A 23,329-nucleotide genomic window follows, 5' to 3' on the forward strand; every position below is an offset into this window, starting at 1 on the left:
ACACCTGGCTGATGTAATGGTGCATATAAAATCATTGCATGTAAAACATCCCTATGTAAAGTGGGGGAGCCATCTTCACCAGTACCTGAGCATTTGGTGTGGACACAGGCCCTCTGGTCTTCTCAGACTGACTACAACGATGAAACATCTCCTGGCCTTGCTGGTAATGCTGGGGTCTTTTCAGCATGCCTTACCTGAATCACATTCTTGCTCAGCCTCAGAGTTTAAACTAGATGGAGAATACATACTGGGAGGCCTTTTCGACATTCATCATGGCAGCAGCTCAGTTCCTTACAACCGACCGGAGACTGTGGATTGCTCTCGGTGAGTCCTGTAGCAAACCATTCAACATACCTTTCAGCCTTCAGGGAACTCTTATCTCTGGTCCTGGAGCTACCGGGCATGCAGTTTTTCTTCCAGACCAATATGAACACAACCAATTTAATTAAGCAATGTTCGTACTGAAGACCAAGTTCATTGTCAACTTGTTTTAGTGTTGGGTTGAAATAAAAGCCTGCATACCCAGTACCGCTCCAGGAATGGAGTTGGAGACACCTGAGTTCAATCATAACACTTCCATGTAAGTAACGTGAAATGTTATAATACTGTAAATGTATTATACCAAATGTTTAACCTCACTTAAAGGAGCAATCTGCAGTTCAAACAATAAAGTGGTTACCCCACCTCTGTTTTGGTAAATACCTGAGGGATGGGGCTGGAGAAATGGAGGTAAGGACTGACCCTCCATGAGATCAAAATTATAGTTTTAACCATGTTTTGAGGCTATACAGTGTTTGGTAAAAAAATGTATATGTTGGGTTCTGATGGGGTACCACGTAGTGATGGGCATTCCAAGTCTTTTCAGTAAAACGGCTCATTTGGTTTCGTTCAGCTAGTTACTAGTTACCTGTCAAATTGTAATCAGTAATGTAATCTGATAACTTTCCGTTACTTTTGGATTACTTTCCATTACATTAGAAGACAAAAAGGATCCAGCAAACGCATTTGGTGTGTCATAATAGTGGTCTCTGACTTGTGGTCAGACTCGCTCAGGTGGAACATAGACTTGAAAATTTTTTCAATGCTGAATTGAATGTCATTGAGAAAACAGAAAGGTGACAATGTATTTTTTCCCGCAAACATCCTTTCTGAATTTCAAAGTAATCCAAGAAGTAATCCTAGTTTTTCAAAAGTATCTAATCTGATTACAATATTTTTGGCGTTAACATAACTGGTTAGTTTTTTTGTAATCAGATTACATGTAATCAGTTACTCCTAAACCCTCTTTGCCTGCAATTATGTCAGAACGTGATATGTGAGTTCAATTTTTTTTAAACCTGAACTAATTATTAGGTGGCCTGCAAAAAAAAACAGAAAAACAATTAAAGCACTGCAAAAATGTGTGTGGACCAGAAAAAGTATCTCTCCTCACTATCTATTGTCCTGCAGTGAGGAATTACAATCTTCAGAGAATGTTTTTATAACTTATCTGCAGATAATCGTTGTCTGGAGCTCAAAATCAGTAGTAGCAGTATGCAAATCAGGGAGCCAAATGAACGGCTCTTTTACAGATGCAATTCAGTTCATGATGTTCAGCCAAAAGAGCCATTCAAAAAGAGCCGTTCGTTCGTGAACGACCCATCACTTTTCTACAGTTGAACTAAGCTCATGAAATAATTTATAAGAGTAAGTTATAAGAATCAATGGGTATATATCATTCATTTAAAAGTCAAAAAATGGATGTACTTATCGCAGATTGACACTTTGAAGGGAACGACACTGCTGCTACTCGCTGTTTATTATCTATGCATAGTCACTTTACCCCTACCTACGTGTACAAATTACCTCGACTAACCTGTACCCCTGCACATTGACTCGGTACCGGTACCCCCTGTACATAGCCTCGATATTGTTATTTTATTTTTATTTCTTGAACTGCATTGTTGGTTAAGGCCTTGTAAGTAAGCATTTCACAGTAAGGTCTACACCTGTTGTATTAGGTGCATGTGACAAACAAAAATTGATTTGATTTGATAAACAGCCACCACAAACTTCAGCTAACTTTAACCACTGCTAGCTAAAAATCAATCAAGTGATTGGGGTATGTGGCACATGATAAAAGAGTGGCCAAATCACCTTTTAAAGTAATCTTGAACCAAATACTTGAGTTGATTACATTTTTGCCATATGTACCACATGCCCCAATCACTCCCACTGTTTTTAACTGTTGGCTAAAGTTTGCTGAAGTTTGTAATGGCTGTTGTGATGCAAAACTCGTCATACCGGCTGTATTTTTACCTTCTTGAACAGCAATAGCTCAGACACACATGGAAACATGAAATGACCCTGGGAATTGATAGAACATCACTCAGAGATGCACAAAACAATATATAACATTCAAAATGGGTGACTTTGTTAAAGGGGAAGTTTAGTATTTTACAACTTAAAGGAAATATTCCTTTAAGTTGTAAAATACTAAACTTCCCCTTTAACAAAGTAAGTTGACAAATTAGGTGAAACCGCAGTATGTGAAGTGAATAAACATTTCAAATTGCATATGCCAGTAGTCACACCAGGAAAAATCAACTCATTTTCTGTGTACACACTGTTCCTCTTTCCACAGACAGTCGTTTACCATGTCTAGTTATCGGATGTTTCAGGTGATGAGGTTTGCTGTACAAGAGATCAATAACTCCAGCCTCATCCTGCCCAATGTATCGCTCGGTTATGAGATATTCGACCACTGCTCAGACACATTCAACTTTCAGTCAATTTTGGATATGATCTCCAGAAATGGATCAATTCAAGTTCTGAGGTGCGTCAACGAGTATCTGTCCAAAGTCATAGCTGTGGCCGGTCCATTTAGAAGCATGGAGTCCATGACTGTTGCTCCCTTGTTTGCGATGAATCTAATTCCAATGGTAATACATACTTACATTAAGTCATTTTGATCACTTTAAATAAGTATATTAGGGCTGGGGTACACCTGGAGAGCTACTGGGTGTGCAGGCATTTGTTCCAGCCCTGCTCTAACATCAGGATCTTGATTAACTGAATCAGGCGTGTTAGAGCATAGCTGGAATACAATTCTGCACTCCTAGTAGCTCTCTATGAGGAGGGTTGAGTAGGTCACCACCCTATTGGGTTATTCTTGTCTATGTTTGTCTAAAATGGAAATCTCTTTCTTCACAGGTAAATTATGGGTCCTCTAGTTCTGTTTTAAGTGAGAAGTGGAAATATCCCTCATTCATGCGAACCACACCAAGTAACAAAGACTTAATACAACTGATCATTCTGATTATACAGCATTTTAATTGGAACTGGGTTGCATTCATCAGCAGCAGCGACGAGAACAGTCAAAATGGCCTACAGCTGTTCAAAAGCAAGCTGGAAGACACTAAGATCTGCTTAGCTTATGCAAAAGAGCTCAATGAAATGTCTGATCACTATGAAATACTTCAACAGTTAGAGGGTCTTAACATAGAGGTCATTATAGTTTTTGCCGGGCAGAGCAGCGCTGTTGCATTCATTAAATCAGCAATCAAGCACAACATACACAACAAAGTGTGGATCGCAAGCGACACTTGGTCCTTGAACAAGAAACTCCCCAAGTTGAGCGGAATCAAGGCGATTGGCACCATCATTGGAATAACAGAGACAGTGATGTCATTACCTGGGTTTAAGAATTTTGTCTATTTGTCCCAAACACAAAGGAATGATAGGCCTACAACATGTGAGCAAACACCATCCGGACAAACATGCAATCAAGCTTGTGACCTCTGTAGGGATGTGAGCCCAGAAGAGATCATCGGTGAAAACCCATCATATTCTTTCGCCATTTACTCTGCCATTTATGCTATGGCCCACGCATTACATAAATTGTTACTATGTGACATCAAGGGATGCAGTGACAATGTAACTGTGTATCCATTTATGGTAAGCATTTGAAGCGTTGCATATACACTACATGGCCAGAAGTATGTGGACACCTGCTCGTCCAAATTCTCCTTCCAAAATCATGGGCATTAATATGGAGTTGGTCCCCCCTTTGCTGCTATAACAGCCGCCACTCTTCTGGGAAGGCTTTCCACTAGATGTTGGAACATTGCTGCGGGGACTTGCTTCCATTCAGCCACAAGAGCATTAGTGAGGTCGGGCCCTGATGATGGGTGATTAGGCCTGGCTCGCAGTCGGTGTTCCAATTTATCCCGAATGGTGTTTGATGGGGTTGAGTTCAGGGCTCTGTGCAGGCCAGTCAAGTTCTTCCACACTGATCTCGACAAACCATTTCTGTGTGGACCTCGCTTTGTGCACGTGGGCATTGTCATGCTGAAACAAAAAAGGGCCTTCCCCAAACTGTTGCCACAAAGTTGAAGCACAGAATAGTCTAGAATGTCATTGTATGCTGTAGCGTTAAGATTTCCCTTCACTGGAACTAAGGGGCCTAGCCCGAACCATGAAAAACAGGGACTGATGATTTTTACGCGCTTCAGCACTCGGTGTACCCATTCTGTGAGCTTGTGTGGCCTACCACTTCACGGCTGAGCCATTGTTGCTCCTAGACGTTTACACTTCACAATAACAGCACTTACAGTTGACCGGGGCAGCTCTAGTAGGGCAGAAATTTGACGAACACACTAAATCCACTAATTTGAAGGGGTGTCCACATACTTTTGGCCATGTAGTGTACTTGTTTGAAGAGAAATGGCATTACAATATTGAAGAATACATCAATTGAAAGGATGCATCTAGGCTACACTTGTGATAAATGAGGTGATCGGGAGGCTGGAGTGCGTCTTTCAAGGTAGACTTAGCAATATGACATCATCATACACTGCAGGGCAACTTCCCGCTTACAGACAACAACAGCAATAGAAACAACATTTTAATCTGCCAGGACAGCCATTACTAGCTTGCTCTAATTTGTGGCCTCACTTCGGGCATGCCCATATGTCCACATTTGGAAAAGCCAGTTGTGGCAGTTTTTGTTGTCTGTAATCAAAACCGTACCCCAATGTGTATGATGTTGTCATTGCTAAGTTTACCTTTAAATGTCCACACAAAGGTGTGAACCTTTGAAAGTGTGAATCAGTAGTGAATAATCCCTATAACATTGTTATAGTGTTTACACACCACAAATGTTCTTGCAACACCACATTCTTGTCTGATTTCAGCTTCTCCAAGAATTAAAGAGGTCAAAATTCACACTATTGAACCGGCATATTGAGTTTGACAACAATGGAGACCCGACATCTACTTCTTATGCTATTGTTTTCTGGAACCAGAGTGGCCAGGCCCAGAAAGTGGGCTCTTATGAAACTGATCCAACAGTTGACGTTTCCTTCTCTATCAGCAACACAAAAATTCACTGGTATACTGACCAAGTAAGTCATTTTCCTGGTTTTAATAAATCATAAATCCTTAATGAATTATATTTTTCTATTTTACATGTATAATAAAGGCCATTTGATCATAACACACATTTGGTCTTTCTAAGGTGCCTGTCGCACGCTGTTCCCCTGAATGTTCAGAGGGATTTGCAAAGAAGAAAGATGGACTACATGATTGTTGTTTCCAGTGTAACGTCTGCCCCAGTATGACTTATGTTAACTACACAGGTAAGAGGTCCAGAGATAAAGAGAGAAATCTTCTTGGATTATGGTGTTCATGGACACTCATGGGGGTTAAAGTAAGGTTGAAGAAAAGGAATATGACATTATTTATGTATATTTTTGTTTCAGCTGTTTATGGTGTTTTACTTCCTACTAGAAAACATACTTCACACCTGGTCCAAATGTTACCGTAGACCTACTAATTATGTCCTCATGCGCTCTTCCACTGGAGATGATAAAATGTATGCATGATGCCTGGCTGATCATTGATTATCGTCTTCTTGCCAAACAGACGACCCATACAGCTGTGTCGACTGTAGGAAGACAGAGTGGTCCAAACCAGGAAGCACCTTTTGCACACAACGTTCAGTGGAGTATATACCTTTCACAGACCCTGTCGCCATCACACTCATGTTTTCCACAGGCGTCCTGTTAGCGCTAACACTAGCCATTGTCATTCTTTTTGCTCTCAACTATGACAAGCCGGTTGTTAAGTCTGCCGGTGGGCCAATGTGTTTCCTTCTTCTGGGCTGCTTGAGTGCAAGTAGTATAAGTGTGTTCTTTTTCTTTGGGAAACCAACAGTGACCAATTGTGTGTTGAGGTATTTTCTATTTTTGCTGTTCTACACTGTCTGTTTAGGCTGTTTTGCTGTGCGCTCCTTTCAAATAGTTTGCATTTTCAAAATGGCCGCCAAGTTCCCTAAGATTCACAGGTGGTGGGTGAAGCAGAATGGACAGGTGTGGGTCATCGCCATAGTCTTTGTTCTTCAGCTGTTGTTGCTTACAACAGTGTTCACTGCCAGCCCTCCCACACCAGTCAATGACATGACATCATACCGAGATCAAATAATACTAAAGTGTGCCATGAGAAGATCATTGATCGTGTTCTTGTTATTGACTATAGTCCTGGCAAGCCTTTGCTTTATTTTCTCATACATTGGAAAAGACCTGCCCAAAAACTACAACGAGTCCAAAGCAATCATCTTGTTCCTGCTTTTCCTTATACTTACATGGATCACTTTCTGCACAGTAAGCATATCATACCATGGTAAATATATACAGTTATTCAATGCAATATCAGTGCTTTCCAGTATATACAGCATCCTCTTCTGCTACTTTCTCCCTAAGTGCTACATCATTATCTTTCAGCCCCATAAAAATACACAACAGTATTTCCAAGGGATCATCCAACGTTACACTCAAAACATCAGTAGTAAGTAGTTGAAAATAGTGCATTTCAACTGTTTTACTGAATCAAGGAAATGCTTTTTTTGCTAGAATTGTTTACTTGACTGAATTTATAATGGATTAAATTGAGATTTTGTGCCGCTGGCCTACACACAATACCCCATAATGTCGAAGCGGTATTATGTTTTTAGAAATGTTTACTAATGAATAAAAAATGAAAAGCTGAAATGTCTTGAGTCAGTAAGAATTCAACCCCTTTGTTATGGCAATCCTAAATAAGTTCAGGAGTAAAATGTTGCTTAACAAGTCACGTAATAAGTTGCATGGACTCACTCTGTGTGCAATAATAGTGTTTAACTGGATTTTTGCATGACTACTTCATCTCTGTACCCCACACAAACAATTATCTATAAGGTCCTTCAATTGAGCAGGGAATTTCAAACACAGATTCAACCACAAAGACCAGGGAGGTTTTCCAATACCTTGCAAAAAAGGGCACCTATTGTATATGGGTAACAATAAAAAAAGCAGACAATGAATATCCCTTTGAGCATGCTGAAGTTATTAATTACACTTTGGATGGTGTATCAATCAGTGGAGACTGTTGAGGGGAGGACGGCTCATAATAACGTCTGGAATGGAGTAAATGGAATGGCATCAAACACATGGAAACCATGTGATTGATATATTTGATAACATTCCACCTATTAAGGTGCCACCAACCTCCTGTGGTATCAATACACCCAGTCACTACGAAAATACAGGCGTCTTTCCTAACTCAGTTGCCGGAGAGGAATGAAACTGCTCACGGATTTCACTGTGAGGCCAATGATGACTTTAAAACAGTTACAGAGTTTAATGGCTGTGATAGGTGAAAACTGAGGACGGATCAACAACATTGTAGTTACTCCACAATACTAACCTAAATGACAGAGTGAAAAGAAGAAAGCCTGTACACAATAAAAAATATTCCAAAACATGCATCCTGCTTGCAATAAGGCACTAAAGTAAAACTGCAAAAAATGTGGCAAAGTGTTATGTTTGGAGCAAATCCAACACAACACATCACTGAGTACCACTCTTCATATTTTCAAGCATGGTGGTGGCTGCATCATATTATGGGTATGCTTGTCATCGGCAAGAACTAGGGAGTTTTTTAGGATAAAAGAAACAGAATAAAGCTAAGCACTGGCAAATTCCTAGAGGAAAACCTGGTTCAGTCTGCTTTCCAACAGACACTGGGAGACAAATTCACCTTTCAGCAGGACAATAACATAAAACACAAGGCCAAATATTCACCGGATTGCTTACCAAGATGACATTGAATGTTCCTGAGTGGCCTAGTTACAGTTTTGACTTAAATTGGCTTGTAAATCTATGGCAAGACTTGAAAATGGCTGTCTAGCGAGGATCAACAACCAACTTGACAGAGCTTGAAGAATTTAAAAAAGAATAATGCTCCAAATATTGTACAATCCAGGTGTGCAAAGCTCTTAGAGACTAACCCAGAAAGGCTCACAGCTGTAATCGCTGCCAAAGGTGATTCAAACATGTATTGACTCAGGGGTGTGACTACTTATGTAAATTAGATATTTATGTATTTCATTTTGAATACATTAGCAAAAATGTCTAAAAACATGTTTTCACTTTGTCATTATGTGGTATTGTGTGTAGATGGGTGAAAATACAAATCTATTTAATCAATTTAGAATTCAGGCTGTAACATATGGAGGACTAAAAGTGCCACAATTAAATAAATAAATACACCATTAAATAATTACTTAAATGTGTCATTAATTAATTCAAATTAGAATTAAATACATAAATGTGTAATTAAATGTATCATTAATTAATTCAAATACCGATTCATTTTATGTAAAATACATATATAATTATTTCACTATTTACATTTACATTTCATGATCCTGCATTGCAGTGATTCATGAATTACTTAAAACTGTCAAACTGACCCATCAAAGTCAGTGGGCGGGGCTAACGCGAATCTAGTCTGATCCATTGCTTTGGTCTGAAGTAGAGTAGGCCAACCTGGATAGAGACAATGGAGGATCTCCGTGAACTTTCCAGGGAGTTGGTTAGAGACATTTTAAACTTAGCAGAGGATGTAGAAGCAGGACCTGCTGACATTATCCGGAATTGATTTGTCTTGGCTTGATGCAGAGGGTAACCAATCAGGCGTTATGTTCCGCCTACCAACTTTTGATGGGTCAGTTTGACAGTTTTAAGTAATTCAGGAAGCACTCCAACGCAGGACCATGAAATGTAAATGTAAATAGTGAAATTATTATATATGTATTTTACATAAAATGAATCGGTATTTGAATTAATTAATGATACATTTAATAACACATTTATGTATTTAATTCTAATTTGAATTAATTAATGACACATTTAAGTAATTATTTAATGGTGTATTTATTTATTTAATTGTGGCACTTTTAGTCCTCCATAGTAACACAACAAAATGTGGAATAAGTCAAGGGGTATGAACACTTTCTGAAGGCACTGTATTTATGCTGGTATCATTTATACCTATAATACATTTTCATATAAGTATTAGTATCTAAAATAATGGTTAAGTAGGCTCGCATATTGCATAATTTTAGAACAGATGTCATGAGTCTTAGGCCTATCAAAGCAAATTGTCATTATGCTGCAAAAGTTTGAAGTAAATGTACTCCTTATGTTCTCCTTGTGTGCTTTTTATCCTGTTACACTTAAGCTGCCTTAGACAGGCAGTCCAATTCTGAATTGGCAGCCCAATTATTGGCAAAATAGCTGATCTGATTGGTCAATACATCAATTAGTGGAAGAATATCAGAATTTGGCTGCCTGTTTAAACGGAGCCAATCACACTTTTGATGTGTAAAGTATACACATTATTTTACCAGAGGATGGCGCCAGTAGACCTTGACACTAAATAAACTGGGTGGGCATGTAAAACAAAGTCAAATTATTCTAGAATGATTGTTTTAGATCACTCAATTATCTTAATGCACTAAGTTAAAACTCAGTTTCAATTTTGTGTATATTTGCACATTCTTGAAATTGGTCAATTACACTACATGACCAAAAGTATGTGGACACCTGCTCGTCCAACATCTCCTTCCAAAATCATAGTCATTAATATGGAGTTGGTCCCCCCTTTGCTGCTATAACAGCCTCCACTCTTCTGGGAAGGCTTTCCACTAGATGTTGGAACATTGCTGCGGGGACTTTGCTTCCATTCAGCCACAAGAGCATTAGTGAGATCGGGCACTGATGTTAGGAGATTAGGCCTGGCTCGCAGTCTGTGTTCCAATTCATCCCAAAGGTGTTCAATGGGGTTGAGGTCAGAGCTCTGTGCAGGCCAGTCAAGTTCTTTCACACCGATCTCACAAACCATTTCTGTATGGACCTCGCTTTGTGCACGTGGGCATTGTCATGCTGAAACAGGAAAGGGCCTTGCCCAAACTGTTGCCACAAAGTTGGAAGTACAGAATCGTCTAGAATGTAATTGTAAGCTGTAGCGTTAAGATTTACCTTCACTGGAACTAAGGGGCCTAGTCCGACCCATGAAAAACAGCCCCAGATCATTATTCCTTCTCCACCAAACTTTACAGTTGGCACTATGCATTGGGGCTGGTAGCGTTCTCCTGGCATCCGCCAAACCCAGATTCGTCCATCGGACTACCAGATGGTGAAGCGTGATTCATCACTCCAGAGAATGCGTGGCGAGCTTTACACCACTCCAGCCGACACTTGGCATTGCGCATGGTGATCTTAGGCTTGTGTGCGGTTGCTTGGACATGGAAACCCATTTCATGAAGCTCCCTGACTAACAGTTATTGTGCTGACGTTGCTTCCAGAGGCAACTCGGTAGTGAGTGTTGCGACCGAGGACAGACGATTTTTACGTGCTAAGCGCTTCAGCACTCGTCGGCCCTGTTCTGTGAGCTTGTGTGGCCTACCACTTCGCAGCTGAGCCGTTGTTGCTCCTAGACGCTTCCACTTCACAATAACAGCACTAACAGTTGACTGGGGCAGCTCTAGCATGGCAGAAATTTTATGAACTGACTTGTTGGAAAGGTGGCATCCTATGATGGTGCCGCGTTGAAAGTCACTGAGCTCTTCAGTAAGGCCATTCTACTGCCAATGTTTGTCTATGGAGATTGCATGGCTATGTGCTCGATTTTATACACCTCTCAGCAACGTGGTGTTGCTGAAATGGCCAAATCCACTAATTTGAAGGGGTGTCCACATACTTTTGTATATACAGTGGGGGTGGAAAGTATTTAGTCAGCCACCAATTGTGCAAGTTCTCCCACTTAAAAAGATGAGAGAGGCCTGTAATTTTCATCATAGGTACACGTCAACTATGACAGACAAAATGAGAAAAAAACCAGAAAATCACATTGTAGGATTTTTTATGAATTTATTTGCAAATTATGGTGGAAAATAAGTATTTGGTCAATAACAAAAGTTTCTCAATACTTTGTTATATACCCTTTGTTGGCAATGACACAGGTCAAACGTTTTCTGTAAGTATTCACAAGGTTTTCACACACTGTTGCTGGTATTTTGGCCCATTCCTCCATGCAGATCTCCTCTAGAGCAGTGATGTTTTGGGGCTGTCGCTGGGCAACACGGATTTTCAACTCCCTCCAAAGATTTTCTATGGGGTTGAGATCTGGAGACTGGCTAGGCCACTCCAGGACCTTGAAATGCTTCTTACGAAGCCACTCCTTCGTTGCCCGGGCGGTGTGTTTGGGATCATTGTCATGCTGAAAGACCCAGCCACGTTTCATCTTCAATGCCCTTGCTGATGGAAGGAGGTTTTCACTCAAAATCTCACGATACATGGCCCCAAAGCATGATGTTTCCACCCCCATGCTTCACAGTAGGTATGGTGTTCTTTGGATGCAACACAGCATTCTTTGTCCTCCAAACACGACGAGTTGAGTTTTTACCAAAAAGTTATATTTTGGTTTCATCTGACCATATGACATTCTCCCAATCCTCTTCTGGATCATCCAAATGCACTCTAGCAAACTTCAGACGGGCCTGGACATGTACTGGCTTAAGCAGGGGGACACATCTTGCGCTGCAGGATTTGAGTCCCTGGCGGCGTAGTGTGTTACTGATGGTAGGCTTTGTTACTTTGGTCCCAGCTCTCTGCAGGTCATTCACTAGGTCCCCCCGTGTGGTTCTGGGATTTTTGCTCACCGTTCTTGTGATCATTTTGACCCCACGGGGTGAGATCTTGCGTGGAGCCCCAGATTGAGGGAGATTATCAGTGGTCTTGTATGTCTTCCATTTCCTAATAATTGCTCCCACAGTTGATTTCTTCAAACCAAGCTGCTTACCTATTGCAGATTCAGTCTTCCCAGCCTGGTGCAGGTCTACAATTTTGTTTCTGGTGTCCTTTGACAGCTCTTTGGTCTTGGCCATAGTGGAGTTTGAAGTGTGACTGTTTGAGGTTGTGGACAGGTGTCTTTTATACTGATAACAAGTTCAAACAGGTGCCATTAATACAGGTAACGAGTGGAGGACAGAGGAGCCTCTTAAAGAAGAAGTTACAGGTCTGTGAGAGCCAGAAATCTTGCTTGTTTGTAGGTGACCAAATACTTATTTTCCACCATAATTTGCTAATAAATTCATTAAAAATCCTACAATGTGATTTTCTGGATTTTTTTTCCTCAATCTATCTGTCATAGTTGACGTGTACCTATGATGAAAATTACAGGCCTCTCTCATCTTTTTAAGTGGGAGAACTTGCACAATTGGTGGCTGACTAAATACTTGTTTTCCCCACTGTATAGTGCACAGTTTGAGTCGGAAGTTTACATACGCCTTAGCCAAATACATTTAAACTCAGTTTTTCACAATTCATGACATTTAATCCTAGTCAGAATTCCCTGTCTTAGGTCAGTTAGATCACCACCTTATTTTAAGAATGTGAAATGTCAGAATAATTGTAGAGAGAATGATTTATTTCAGCTTTTATTTATTTCATCACATTCCCAGTGGGGCAGAAGTTTACATACACTCAATTAGTATTTGGTAGCATTGCCTTTAAATTGTTTAACTTGGGTCAAACGTTTCGGGTAGCCTTCCACAAGCTTCCCACAATAAGTTGGGTGAATTTTGGCCCATTCCTCCTGACAGAGCTGGTGTAACTGAGTCAGGTTTGTAGGCCTCCTTGCTCGCACACGCTTTTTCAGTTCTGCCCACAACTTTTCTATAGGATTGAGGTCGGGGCTTTGTGATGGCCACTCCAATACCTGGACTTTGTTGTCCTTAAGCCATTTTGCCACAACTTTGGAAGTATACTTGGGGTCATTGTCCATTTGGAAGACCCATTTGCGACAAAGCTTTAACTCCCTGACTCATGTCTTGAGATGTTGCTTCAATATATATTCACATAATTTTCCTTTCTCATGATGCCATCTATTTTGTGAAGTGCAGCAGTCCCTACTGCAGCAAAGCACCCCCACAGCATGACGCTGCCACCCCGTGCTTCACGGTTGGGATGGTGTTCTTCGGCTTGCAAGACACCCCCTTTTCCTCCAAACATAACATTGGTCATTATGGCCAAACAGTTCTATTTTTGTTTCATCAGACCAGAGGACATTTCTCCAAAAAGTATGATATTTGTCCCAATGTGCAGTTGCAAACTGTAGTCTGGCTTTTTTATGGCGGTTTTGGAGCAGTGGCTTCTTCCGTGCTGAGCGGCCTTTCAGGCTATGTCGATATAGGACTCGTTTTACTGTGGATATAGATACTTTTGTACCTGTTTCCTCCAGCATCTTCACAAGGTCTTTTGCTGTTGTTCTGGGATTGATTTTCACTTTTCGCACCAAAGTACGTTCATCTCTAGGAGACAGAACGAGTCTCCTTCCTGAGCGGTATGATGGCTGCGTGGTCCCATGGTGTTAATACTTGCGTACTATTGTTTGTACAGATGAACGTGGTACCTTCAGGTGTTTAGAAATGAACCAGACTTGTGGAGGTCTACAAGGTCTTGGCTGATTTCTTTTGATTTTCCCATGATGTCAAGCAAAGAGGCACTGACTTTGAAGGTAGGCCTTGAAATACATCCACAGGTACACCTCCAATTGACTCAAATTATGTCCATTAGCCTATCAGAAGCTTCTACATTTATATTTTTAGTCATTTAAAGCCATGACATCATTTTCTGGAATTGTTCAAGCTGTTTAAAGGCACAGTCAACTTAGTGTATGTAAAGTTCTGACCCACTGGAATTGTGATACAGTGAATTGTAAGTGAAATAATCTTTCTGTAAACAATTGTTGGAAAAATTACTTGTGTCATGCACAAAGTAGATGTCCTAACCGACTTGCCAATACTATAGTTTGTTAACAATACATTTGTGGAGTGGTTGAAAAACGAGTTTTAATTACTCCAACCTAAGTGTATGTAAACTTCCGACTTCAATTGTATATTCTACAAAGAATGCTACAACAGTTTTGTACTTTCATTACAACTAATTCATGAGGGCATTGGGGTAGGAGGTGAACTTGCAATGTTCAGAAACATAGAAATAAGATGATATGTTCTACAGCCGAATTAAAGTCTCACAGCCGAATTAAGCTTTAGCCTATATTTTTTATTTTAATCTAAATTGTAACCTTTTACAAACTTTTGCACACACACACACACATTTTCACATATTTACCTCTTTAAAAAATAAGAATAGATAATGACCAAGGACTTTGATAGAGCACACTGTCAAATTTGAAACCATTAAGTGAAACCCAGAGGGTGCCCCTGCTTGAAACGGAAAGGACTCATACCTTGGGGGGTATGGGACCATTTCAGAGGGTAAATTGTTATTTTGTTGCTGCCATTCAATTCTCTGGCAAGAAGAAGAGGAGGATGGACCGTGAAAGTAGGAACGAATCGGTAAATAGTGCCACTAAGCATGGCATATGGCGCGCCTGGCCAGCTTAACGCTGACACCAACAAATTGACGATTTCATACCAATTTTAGGGTAGACGCATGATACACGCCACACACGTCGATTAAGTTATATTATTTTGATATTTCAAACAGTGAGCATATCCATTTTAGGATATAAACGTTTGTTAAAAAGCAGGACTTTTCTCTATGGAAAAAGTTGATGATGATAATAAAAAGATAACTATTATCTAAATTAATTGGCTAATGGTTATTGGACACATTTTGCAAATATTACAAAATATTGCATGTATAAATGTCATGCTTTTAGATCTGGTATAGCCTATCCAAAGGTTTATTTCCCTGTCTTCTAACGGCATCAGCAACCATGTTACTTGCTGATAGTGAGAGGGAGAGAATGCATATTTCTCTGCCCTGCAAAATATGGAGCGAGGAAAATCGGAGGAACGCCCCCTGGCTTTTCAGTTGTACACTCCGATTTTCCACTTTTGCAATATAAAGGACGAACCCTGGGAAAACCTGCTGCGGAAAACGGGTCACAAGAACGTCTTTCTTCGATTCACCCACCAGCTGTGTAGCCGGGCTATTGCTTAAATGCTCATATAGACTTATAGTATTTGGACTCGATTTCAGTAAGAAATCATGACTATACAGTTGGTCTATTGTGTTGGAATAACTGTCGTGCCCAAGTGGCAAATGCGTTGTCAGAGTTGTCTGTTTTTGATGCTTTTTGCATGCCACATCGTATGCCAGAACTCCTTGTTTCTCATATGACTAGTCATTAGAAGAAAACAAATGGGTAACTACAGAATATAGCAATAGCCTACAAAATATAGCCTATGCCTTTTTGATTGAGTCGAGAACTCTATCATCCACTGCATCGGTAATACATTGAAGCGCAATTTAGTTTGGTTATTAACAAATGAGTAGGCTACAAAAGTATTAGAATTTAAGATTGACTAGGCCTAATATCCTTACATACAGTTGTTTGTTGCTAGTGATCCTCTCTCTCGCTCTCGCTCTCGCTCTCTCTCTCTCTCTTTCAGGTCTACTTTTTTGGTCATTAAACGCAGGCCTATTGATGGACCAACTGCGTAATTACGCACAATTGCATTTTTAACAGAAATAAAGTTATAATCTCAGGTTTAAAAAGAAAGAGTGAAACTGGATTCATATTGATTGAATAGTCTCAAGCAGGCTTTACGCATAGCGCAAGTAACGTTTAGTGTCCCTTTTTGTGAGCAGATAAATATGAAACGAAGAACGTTTTGACAATCGGGCCTGATATAAAGGAGTCATATTGTTTAACTTGTGGATCATATCCTTCTTCTCTCAGTCAGTTTCCAATAAAACATTTTTTAGCAGTTAGTTCTTTTTCGATTCCATAGGGGAGCCATATGTTTAGGCCTAGCTCAAAAGTTTCGATTTCTAATCCACTCATACGCTCGGAAACTCTGTTGTTTTACGCACGGGCAAAGATTGTGCAGCCTACGAAGAAGCACAGACACTTTATTCGTATTCAAATCGGTTGAAGTGGTTGCAAAGTAAATGGCAGATGTTTAGCAATTCAAGGCGCATCAATACCCATGAGCCATAGTGTTTAACAATGACGTCTCTCTTTTGTTAGGCGCTTGTGTCTTTCAGTCGAGCGCTTGACAAAGGGTTCATCCTCTGCGAGTTATAAAGTTACTTTCCACTAGTTCATTTCGGCCCTAGAGAAAACCCTAAGCGATGTTAATGTGCACCTCTGTTCTATTCAGACGGTAACCCCGGTGCAAATAGCCAAACACAACCTATTGTGCGGCTTAACCAAAGTAAAGACCTTTAAATAACCTGGAGACCAGTCTATAGAAATTCATGATATTTGATGTTTGATCAGAGCTTCGCCAACAGGCCCGTCGCGTGGCTTTTATTTATCCCCCTTCCGTAATTTCGAAGGATGTAGATTATTCGATATAAACAGTGCACCTGCGTGAGCACCTGAGTGATTTCGTTTCGAACTCCTCAAGTGTAGGCCCACAATAAAGGTTTGGTGTCCTCCAGTATGTGTCAGAACCCTGAATAGTTAAGAGGCGGTTCCTCGATTTGCTTCGCTCTCAGTGACCCGTTGCAGTTTCTATGTGTGAAAGTTGCCTTCACATTTTAAAATAAGTCTATCGTTTTCTTTCTTGCTCAAAAGCGTTCTGTTTGGCAACTTCATTTTGGTAACTTTCAGTTCCAAATATTACGCCTATATTTGGCCAATTTATTATAGGCTACAAAGGTTATATAGCTTGCTTCATATATGGCAGCCCTAAATGTTCTATATAGAATCCATATGCTCATTTTTCTTGAAAAGGGAGTTCATTAGGGTTCTATATTGAACTTTTAGGGGTGCCAATATGAAGCAAGCAAAATAACCCATTTTGGTTTTACATAAATTATAACTATTTTTTTTAAGAGTGTAGGTTATTAGATGCATTGTGAAGCATTTTAATAGCAAACATGTATATGATCCAATGGCTGAGCCTAATACGTTGCTGGAATATGCATGTGGCAATTCACACTATACATGTCTACTTTGCCCAAAGTCATCTTCATTCGATTTACCTGAACTTTGCTGTGTAATGTATAGCCAGCCATTCTCTTGCTAATGTGGGGCGAGTTTTCCTCTGGATAAAAACAGTTTATTGCAGGTAATTGTATAATTGCTTCACTAATTGTTGTTAACAAGTCCTCGAATACTCCAATTATTACAGCACTCTTTGTCAGGTCCCCCTGGCAGGCATACATGACAATAGACTGTTGTGGTTAATGAGTTACCCGAGGGAGAAAAGTGAAAGTGGAGGGAAAAAGTCTGAGGTCCTTTTATAAACATGCACTTAACTTGTTATTTAATGGTAAATCATTATCATGACCGTTTTGGACACAAGTCGCTCGTTGAGCTATTATCATGGAGAGGTAGCCAATTATTTTGAGAGCTGCAAGAAAGGGGGTGAGGGTATAACCAAGTTAAATACATTTTTAAAGCCCATGCAGGAAAAAAAAATCTCGAATTGTGAATTGTAACTCATTCAGTTCGTTTAACATTATATAAATTCTATAACTATTTGTATTCATTATTCTGAATAGCCTCCATATTCTTAACTCGCGTATAGCCAGTGATAACTGATATAACACACCGCGTAATTAACGTGAAATCATTCCGTGTGTCCTTGCAACAACAACAAAAAAAGAAAAAAGTTTGCCATGTTGCCAACTTGTCGTGCTGAAATCAGGTTTTATACGGTGCATGTTAACTCAGAGCGTGAAAACGACGACATAATGCAGAGACCAGAACAAAAGAGGAGAACCAGCCTTCATACACCAAAGCAGAGCGGTCAGATTTCATACTGATTAAACGTTGCATTATCACTTGAAAACATGGCATCGAAATTGCCGCACCAATTTTTCTGTACATTTTACGCAATTTGAACAGCATATATGGCCTTTAAGGTACAATTTGTAGACATAGGCATAGCTTTATAAATATAGGCTATATTCATATTTTGACCAAGATATGTAATGACCTTGATTCAAAACAGTGAATATCGAGGATTAATAATTTGAGTTCAATTATTAATACAACATAGGCCTATAGGTTATTGTTTACCATCCGTTATTGTAGGCCTATTGCATGTCCGATTGGGGTAATTAAACTTACAAATTAGTCTGCGAGGCTCATTAATATTATGCAGGCTATTATACAGGCCAACTGCGGGCTACATTGCATTTATTTTAAATACTAAAATTAAGATTACATTTAAAATGTTTTTTTTTGTGCAGTCATGTGAGTAAGTTTATGAAATTTCTACCACCCGTGGAAAGTATATAGCTATACGTAGGCCTTATTAGACTATTAGGCTACTGTTCTAATAAAACATACTTTTCCTGAAAAACTGTCCAGGAAATATTCCCTGACACAGGCCTAGCAAGGCCTATCTTTAAGCCACTGCCTTTCTCAACTCTCTTTAACAACTCCCTTTCAAAGACTTACGGGACAATGAGGTTTTGTGTTTGAAAGTGAGAGAAATCTTTGATACGGCCCACTTTTTGTGGACACAAAACGGACTGAAGAAAAGATCCATGGCCTCTCAGTAGGCATATATACTGCCTTCTTTTCAGGGGCGCCTTGTCCCTGAACTGAATACACTGAGATGTTAATGCCAAAACCCTCTCCCTTTCCCCGCCATTTGTTCCCTCGCGCTTATTGTCATCTGAACACATGCATTGTGTCTGGAATCAAACTTGAGAGGACTTAAGCAACTTTGAAAGTAGTCTATAGAATCTCCATTGAGCATGTCGCGTGTCCAACGAATGGCATGGTCCCATTTCACATGAGATTTTTCACTTCGGCTGTTATCAATAATTTACACCACAATTATAGGCTACGTAATATATAGCCTACTTGCACAATACTGCCATTGCCACTTTATTTAAGATTATAATCATTTAAAACCTTTAGATTTTTAGAATAAAAAAATGCTGAAGATAGAAATTGTCTCATGTTGTGGTTATAACGTCTATTTCTTCAGAGTTGGCTGTACTTCAAGGAAAAGTCCCCGATTGTCTGATGCGCAAAGCAGTGCAGTTGGGCTAGTTCACGCGGTTCAGCTGGCATGACTTTCCCAAGGGTTGTGCCTTTTGAGGGTGCAGTGTGAAGAATCTGGAGGCAAGGGCCTCAAGACAGGGGGCGGCCCACCGATTCTCCTCGGTGCCTGTGAAGACAAAAGTGTCAATGCATTATTTCTGAAGAAAACAAAAACATGGGGAACACAAATTCACAATTGTATATTTTCTTCTTTATAATGTAATGGTGGATATCGTTGAGATAGGCCTAGATATGCTTTATGGTCGCAAGACGATTTAGTGTGTGGCCATAGGTTTTTGCAACAGGTGTCTCGGATTCTTGTATCACCAGAAAATCGAAATCTTGTGGAGACATGGAGAGAATTTCCACGGTGCTGCCTTTGACCTCATTGGCGTGAAACTCCGATATAAAGGAATCAATAGCAAGACCTGGTACGAGTCCCCAAACCGAGCAAAACACAATTAACATCAACACATTATGGGGTGATTTTCTACGCTTTTCTGTAAAATCTCACCTCACACGTTGAATGATTTCTCTAATATTGAAGCCTACTGATATGTCTATAGGCGTGGCGGTATAGGTTTACATCTAGCCTGTGGAAATTGCATCAAATTTCAATGAACATGTAGTCCTTTTTTATAATTTAGTTGACAGAACATTGACTTTAGCTCACCACACACTAATTGAAGGCTACGAAAATAGCTAAGATAATAAGACTGTATTGAGTGGGCTATAAGCCTACTTGCCCTAAAATTTGACAGTCCTATGCATGTTTAAAAAACCTGTCATATATTTTCCAGATATGAAAGGCTATAACATACCTTTATTTCATTAATTTATTAAACGTGTTGATATAGTTAAAGCCTATAGATAATATAGGCTAGTTGTTTTTTGGAGACAATGTAATTTCCGCAATGACTGTGCTTCTTTCCATAAATAGCATAACGTTATATTAATATCTTAAGATTTAGACAGCAATATTCGGAGATATTTACGCTATGTTAGAGGTCCAAGATATGCCGCCTTTGGAGATGATGCGCGTTCAATAGATTATTCGGTGAGAGCTCTTGGCTGATTGGTTGTTGGGGGCTGTCAAAGCAGTACTGTTCATCTCGGCGCGCGCGACCCACAGGTCATTTGTTGCATTGAGATGTTAAGTGGGGGACGCTATAAATCGGCTCCCGAGGCAGAATTCCTTCACTCGTGCGCCAGGGAGAGTTCATGCAGTAGGTCAAAAACATCTGTAAGCAAACCAGAAACTACCTTCAGAATGGTGTCGACATCCGACTGTGTAATCAAGACCAAAATCATAAATGGGAAAAAGGTGTGTAGTTTATGTTACCTACATGCATGCTTTATTGGCAAGTAATAATAACTTTCAAACAAATGAATGTCAACAACAAAGATTTTAAAGTGACTGATGGATTGTTTGTTAATGCTTTATTTCTCTTTTTTTGTAAGGTATCCAAACCATTGATGGAGAAGAAAAGACGAGCGCGCATAAATAAATGTTTGGACCAGTTAAAATCTCTGCTGGAGAATTATTACACCAGCAATGTAAGTAATACTTCGAATCTATTAGGCAAATTGTTACAAACCAATCGTGCTTTTGTGCTTAGTGGCTCAATGTATGCTCCTTTTCAGATTCGAAAACGCAAACTCGAGAAAGCGGACATCCTGGAACTAACTGTAAAACATCTGAGAAATCTTCAGAAGATCCAGAGTGGTGCGTTATCCATCTTCACTATTTGTTATCTCATTCTAGGCCTTGCCTATGGTAGGCTGGCCTATCACTATTAGCTTCTACCAGGAATTATTTGGTCTACTGTCAAGTGAAATTCTCGATAGGCTGGGTTTTACGCATGGTGCCATATTTACTCAAAATGTTCCTCTCATTTTCTACAGGATTTTCCATTAACTCCGAGTTTGCTGAATACCAAGCTGGCTTCAGGAGCTGCCTAGCAGGCGTGAACCAGTACTTGGCAGACAACTCGAGTGGGAGCAGCAGTCGTTTGACCATGCTGACGCACCTTTCAAGCAGCCTGCACTGCACCGGAGGACAGGCTCAGAACTCCAGCACCGCGGACAGCGACACGGGAACAAAACATGTGCTGCCCGAAACTGCTGTGTGCTGCCGGATGCAAAGACGTCTTCCTTCGACAGTTGGGCACGAAGCGAGCAAGGCACCAACCAGTGTCCCCCTCGCCCGGTGCATCAGGGCGCTCAAACCCCACAGCTCCAAACCGACTAAACTCTCCGCAGGGACCAGTCAAGTCATCGTATCCACAAATAAGATTAAACTAAATAACAGTCTCAGCCCATGCTACAGAAACAAGTGTCTCTCAAATGGTCAATACAGCCATGCAGTTACCATACACAATGTTTGGCGTCCTTGGTAGCATGTTGAATAGAGATTTATTTGAACTGTTAAATACTTTATTGTGTAGTATATGCACGGTGTAGATTTGTATTTTCTAAATACTGTTTTAACTTTTGTACAGATTTTTTTTATTTTATCAATAAAATCAAAGAACTGAAAGAACTGAATAAGCCTTTCGTCGTCTTATTTGTTAGTGGACTGGGAAAGTGAATGGGTGGGAAATTCACACACATTTATTTTTGAAAGTAATAAGTAATTCAGTAACCAATTTGTACAATACAGAATAAAATGCAATAGTAACAATGCATCTGTTCACCTAAACTCATCTTGCAAGCCAAATAAGCCATCTTCTAACCTCTCCATGGTTACTCACATTGAGTGATTTATTCATCTTTCTCACTGATATGGTTAAAAGAGTGGTTTATACAGATGTAGGATCCTAATTTGATCACCCTGTTGCACGAGAACGTTGCTACAATGCAGGACATTTTAAACTTTTTTTAAACCTTTATTTAACTAGGCAAGTCAGTTAAGAACAAATTCTTATTTACAATTACAACCTATCCCAGCCAAACCATCAAGGCCAGATTGTGATGCAGTGCCTTAGACTGCTGCGCCACTTGGGAGCCCGAAACCTGTTGTGTATTTGAGGTTTAAAAAGGCTTCTGAAGTTAATCATTTCCATTTTGAAATTACATACTTGATTTTCCCTTACGAAAAAACTATCAACCCCTACAAAAACGTCCATTAATTATAATCCACTTAATAATTCACATTTGCTGCAGGATTTTTTTCCTGCTGTAGCAAACAAAACTGGCTCAAATTAAGATCCTACATCTGTAATGAAAATAGTTTCGAATTTGCAGTAGGCCTAGTTAGTTAGTAAGCTCGAATATCTGAAGTTAGCCACTTGGCTCGTGGGGGAATGTTATAGGTCGCACATTCTCTGTATTCATTATGCCTATTATTAAACAGAGGTGTGCCAACCTGTACCAAAATCCAAAAGCATATCAATAAATTCGCGTATGAAGTTGCACAGGGAGCTGTGGCACCAGGTGCTTGACCGCATCCTCTCATCCTCTCCTCTCTACATATGGGGAATATAGGTTCAGAACATGCATTCAAATGGTGGGGCACCTCACCAGCCTCTTCGTTCGAAAAAGCTACCTCGGGACTGGCCAAGGGATTACGTTTCTTTAATATCTATAACTTTTCCCTTTTATATTATATTCTTGTTTTTTCTTCTTCTTTATTTCGACTGCAGGTAAATATACATGCATGGCTGTCACCTGTTGCTGAAACGATTGGCATCGGGTGACGGGTAACCTTGGCATTTGGTTCCCAGGGGTACCCCATGTTCCCAGTAGTGCAACATGCATCATAAAGCTCAAGTTGCTATGTATTAACATTGTCAATGAAGCTATAGCCTATATCAGTCCCTTTCCTACATTGGCAATGTTAAGACATTGGCCTAAGTAACCAGTGAGGAAACAAGTCTGGGGGGGTTGTCAACCACCTAGGGCGCATGCCATGACGCGCCATTCATCCCATTGTTATCCAGTTTTACGCATAACTACCGAAACAGCAGCGCGCAAATTAGGT

The 23,329-nt window shown here is 40.0% G+C and overlaps 2 protein-coding genes across 2 annotated transcripts; both read left to right on the forward strand.

The window, feature by feature from the left end:
- Positions 1-184: 184 nt before the first annotated feature.
- Positions 185-6,833, forward strand: LOC121537246 (taste receptor type 1 member 1). Its single transcript, XM_041844927.2, has 6 exons — positions 185-324; positions 2,624-2,921; positions 3,193-3,936; positions 5,175-5,384; positions 5,498-5,618; positions 5,905-6,833. Exons 2-6 carry the CDS (start codon positions 2,637-2,639, stop codon positions 6,831-6,833), a joined length of 2,289 nt encoding a protein of 762 aa, XP_041700861.1. The 5' UTR covers positions 185-324; positions 2,624-2,636.
- Positions 6,834-20,560: 13,727 nt separating this feature from the next.
- Positions 20,561-21,837, forward strand: her3 (hairy-related 3). Its single transcript, XM_041845088.1, has 4 exons — positions 20,561-20,671; positions 20,809-20,904; positions 20,992-21,073; positions 21,253-21,837. Exons 1-4 carry the CDS (start codon positions 20,618-20,620, stop codon positions 21,744-21,746), a joined length of 726 nt encoding a protein of 241 aa, XP_041701022.1. The 5' UTR covers positions 20,561-20,617; the 3' UTR covers positions 21,747-21,837.
- Positions 21,838-23,329: the final 1,492 nt, after the last annotated feature.

This window comes from Coregonus clupeaformis, chromosome 24, assembly GCF_020615455.1.
Source record: "Coregonus clupeaformis isolate EN_2021a chromosome 24, ASM2061545v1, whole genome shotgun sequence".
NCBI classification, from domain to species: Eukaryota; Metazoa; Chordata; class Actinopteri; order Salmoniformes; family Salmonidae; genus Coregonus; species Coregonus clupeaformis.